This window comes from Camelus ferus, chromosome 6, assembly GCF_009834535.1.
Source record: "Camelus ferus isolate YT-003-E chromosome 6, BCGSAC_Cfer_1.0, whole genome shotgun sequence".
In the NCBI taxonomy this organism is placed as follows: Eukaryota; Metazoa; Chordata; class Mammalia; order Artiodactyla; family Camelidae; genus Camelus; species Camelus ferus.
This window is the reverse complement of record NC_045701.1, coordinates 30,989,874-30,992,488: the sequence shown is the minus strand read 5'-3', so window position 1 is coordinate 30,992,488 and position 2,615 is coordinate 30,989,874. Positions and strand designations below refer to the sequence as shown.

Here is a 2,615-nt window from a genome sequence, read left to right as displayed (position 1 = left end):
GACAAGTATGTCTCTAAATATATTTCCCTGGGTGACCTGGGACATGGTCAGAAGGCTAGAATTTTATGCAATGCTGGACACATAGATCATTTCATTCATAGGAGAACTTATACTTTTAAAATCACAAATTTCATCCCTGATTAAGGAACTATGGTAACAGACTTTGTTTTTACTCTCATCATTAAAGTGCCTTCGCATGAGGCATGTTTACTTGTTTTTCTGCTGTGTTCCTAGAACACAGGATTTGGATGACTCTCACACCAGCAAGAAAGCCTGGGGTGGGTGGTGGGTGACAACGCAGTAGCTTAGCTCCTGGTTCCTGAACCAGAGTAGATCATAAGGTCAGACACTCAGCACCCGAGTACCAATTGCTGCTCAGAGTTTGTGCTCAGCTCCCCCTGCAGCTCCTGTCACTGTGTCACCCAGAGCACAGTAGTACACGGCCGAGTCTGCCCCTTGGACTGAGGCTTTCTCCAAGTGGAAGGAATTTGGCTTTCTGTGGTACGTGGCTTTAAAACCTTTGTTGCTTGCCATCTCGTTGTCCCTCGAGGCTTTCAGGAGGAGCTGTGGACCCTCTCCGGGGTACTGGACATACCAGAAAAGGGCAGGGTACTGTGTAGTTTCATAGGAGCAGTTGACAATCAGGGAATCCCCTTCTGAGGGGGTCACTTGGCCTTCAGTCTGGGACACTGAGTCTTCATTGCTTCCTCCTGAAAAAAAAAAAAAGATTCTGGTTACCTTGGCATGATCTGGGTTCTACCCTTTAGTGAAAACTGTGGTTAAAGATTACACCATCAGGAATGGAATGGAATGAAACACTCCATGTGCCATTTAAGCTTTATGTACCATTTTACTTACCAAACATTAAGAATAGCACAATCACTATTCCTGGAGAAGAGTTCATTCTTAGAGTCTCTGTTGTCCGTGGGTCTTGAGTGCTTAGCGTAAGAAAAGTTAAGGTCACAACAAAAGGAGGAAAATGAGCTCAGAATTTAAGCAGGAAATATGTATGTCTTAGGAGGATGCACCCCCTTGTGGGCAAGATGCTGTTCTCCTCTCAAAAGTCAGTCCTGTATCTTTACCGCTAGCTTTACTTTTATGACATCTGTTAACTTTCAAGACGATCCTTTGTAAATCCAACGAATAGTTGGTATTTTTCATAAGCCTATTTTTTCCGCAGCACACAACCTGACATGGAAGCTTCCTACCATGACATTTCTGAGATACATTCAATCTTATTTTTTCTTGTTTAGCCATTTCTGGCCTCTTTGTGATCCACTGAAAGATTATATAAGCAAGCTTTAGGGTAAAATCAGAGGAACATTAATAACATATTTAGTCATTAGTAGATGATTTTGGATAGTAGAGACAAACTTTTTTAACTACCCTATTCCTAAGCCACTTAGCAAGTAGTTGACAAATATTTTTAAGTGCAGAAATGAATGAATACATGAATGATCTTTGGTTGAAGGATTGCTGCTACTTGGAGTACCTTATTATTTCATATCTAAGACATAATTGTAAAGAAAACAATTTAATAAAAGCTTTCCAAAGAAAAAGGAAATTATACATTACATACATGTTGATTAAAAAGTAAAAAATATATAACTCTTAGTATTGAAGAAATACAGTAATTAAGGTAATTGAATTTCTATAAAATTACCTGACCACATTTTCTTTTCCCTTAGGATTTTAATGATTCTCAGATAATCTGATTGGCCTATGTGCGTCAGGTTAATGTTCTGATACTAAACTTTTTTAGTGGAAATTTCGCTTCAAGTATGCTCTCTACATTCGTCTGTCAACATTACTAACCAATATGGTTCAGCAAAATTATTGTCATATGATAGGATATTCAGATGATATGGACTGACCTCAAAAAACAAAATAATGAGCTCAGCTTCTAGCATTAGTAAAGACATGTCTGCTGATGCACAGAAGTATTTTATAGCAAGGGTGAAACTTCTTTGTGTAAAGGAGTTAGTTGGTCATCAACTTAAAAATTGGATTTGGAGAGCTCTACACTTATCAAATCATAATCTCCAAAATTAAAGTCTGAGAAGTTAAGATAGTTTGCACTGTAGCCAGTGTTATACAAATTTACAGAACAATCTTCAGGAACTCTGAACTAAGAGGACAGTCAAGGTCTCAGTGAAGCACTGTTGGAGACAGCATGGGAAAATGTCTCCAACCCTCACAGATTTTTAAAGCCATTCTCTTTTCATGGTAGTACTGATGTCATAGTAGCAAAAAAAAAAAAAAAGTACTGCTTACTCTCTCTATTCTTGCCCATTCAGCTTTTAACAAAAACTCTGAACGTTCGCAGGACAAACTTAAGGAAAGGATGCCTTTCATCTGTGAAGCCCTACTAACATGTATCAGAATGTGTAAGCCTTTTTCTTTATGCCTCCTGGAAAACTCACTCTCTACCAATTCAGAAAAGCCAAGTACATGGTCCTGCATCAAGGTGTAAATAGTAACAAGCTCCAGACTTGAGTAGAAAATTTAGGCCTAAATATTCTTTAGGTTCATAAGCACTTCTCTCTTCCTTTTCTCTTCTATCCTGCGTCAAATGTCTGTGAGCAAGCAGTGTCTTCCTCTTGTTTTCCTGGTTC

At 38.7% G+C, this 2,615-nt stretch overlaps 1 gene segment (V, D, J or C); it reads right to left on the bottom strand.

Annotated features, from left to right (window-relative positions):
• Positions 1-375: 375 nt before the first annotated feature.
• LOC102512889 lies at positions 376-975 on the bottom strand. The segment is given in 2 exon segments: positions 376-710; positions 859-975. Coding segments are annotated over 2 exon segments (381 nt in total).
• Between the last annotated feature and the right edge of the window lie 1,640 nt (positions 976-2,615).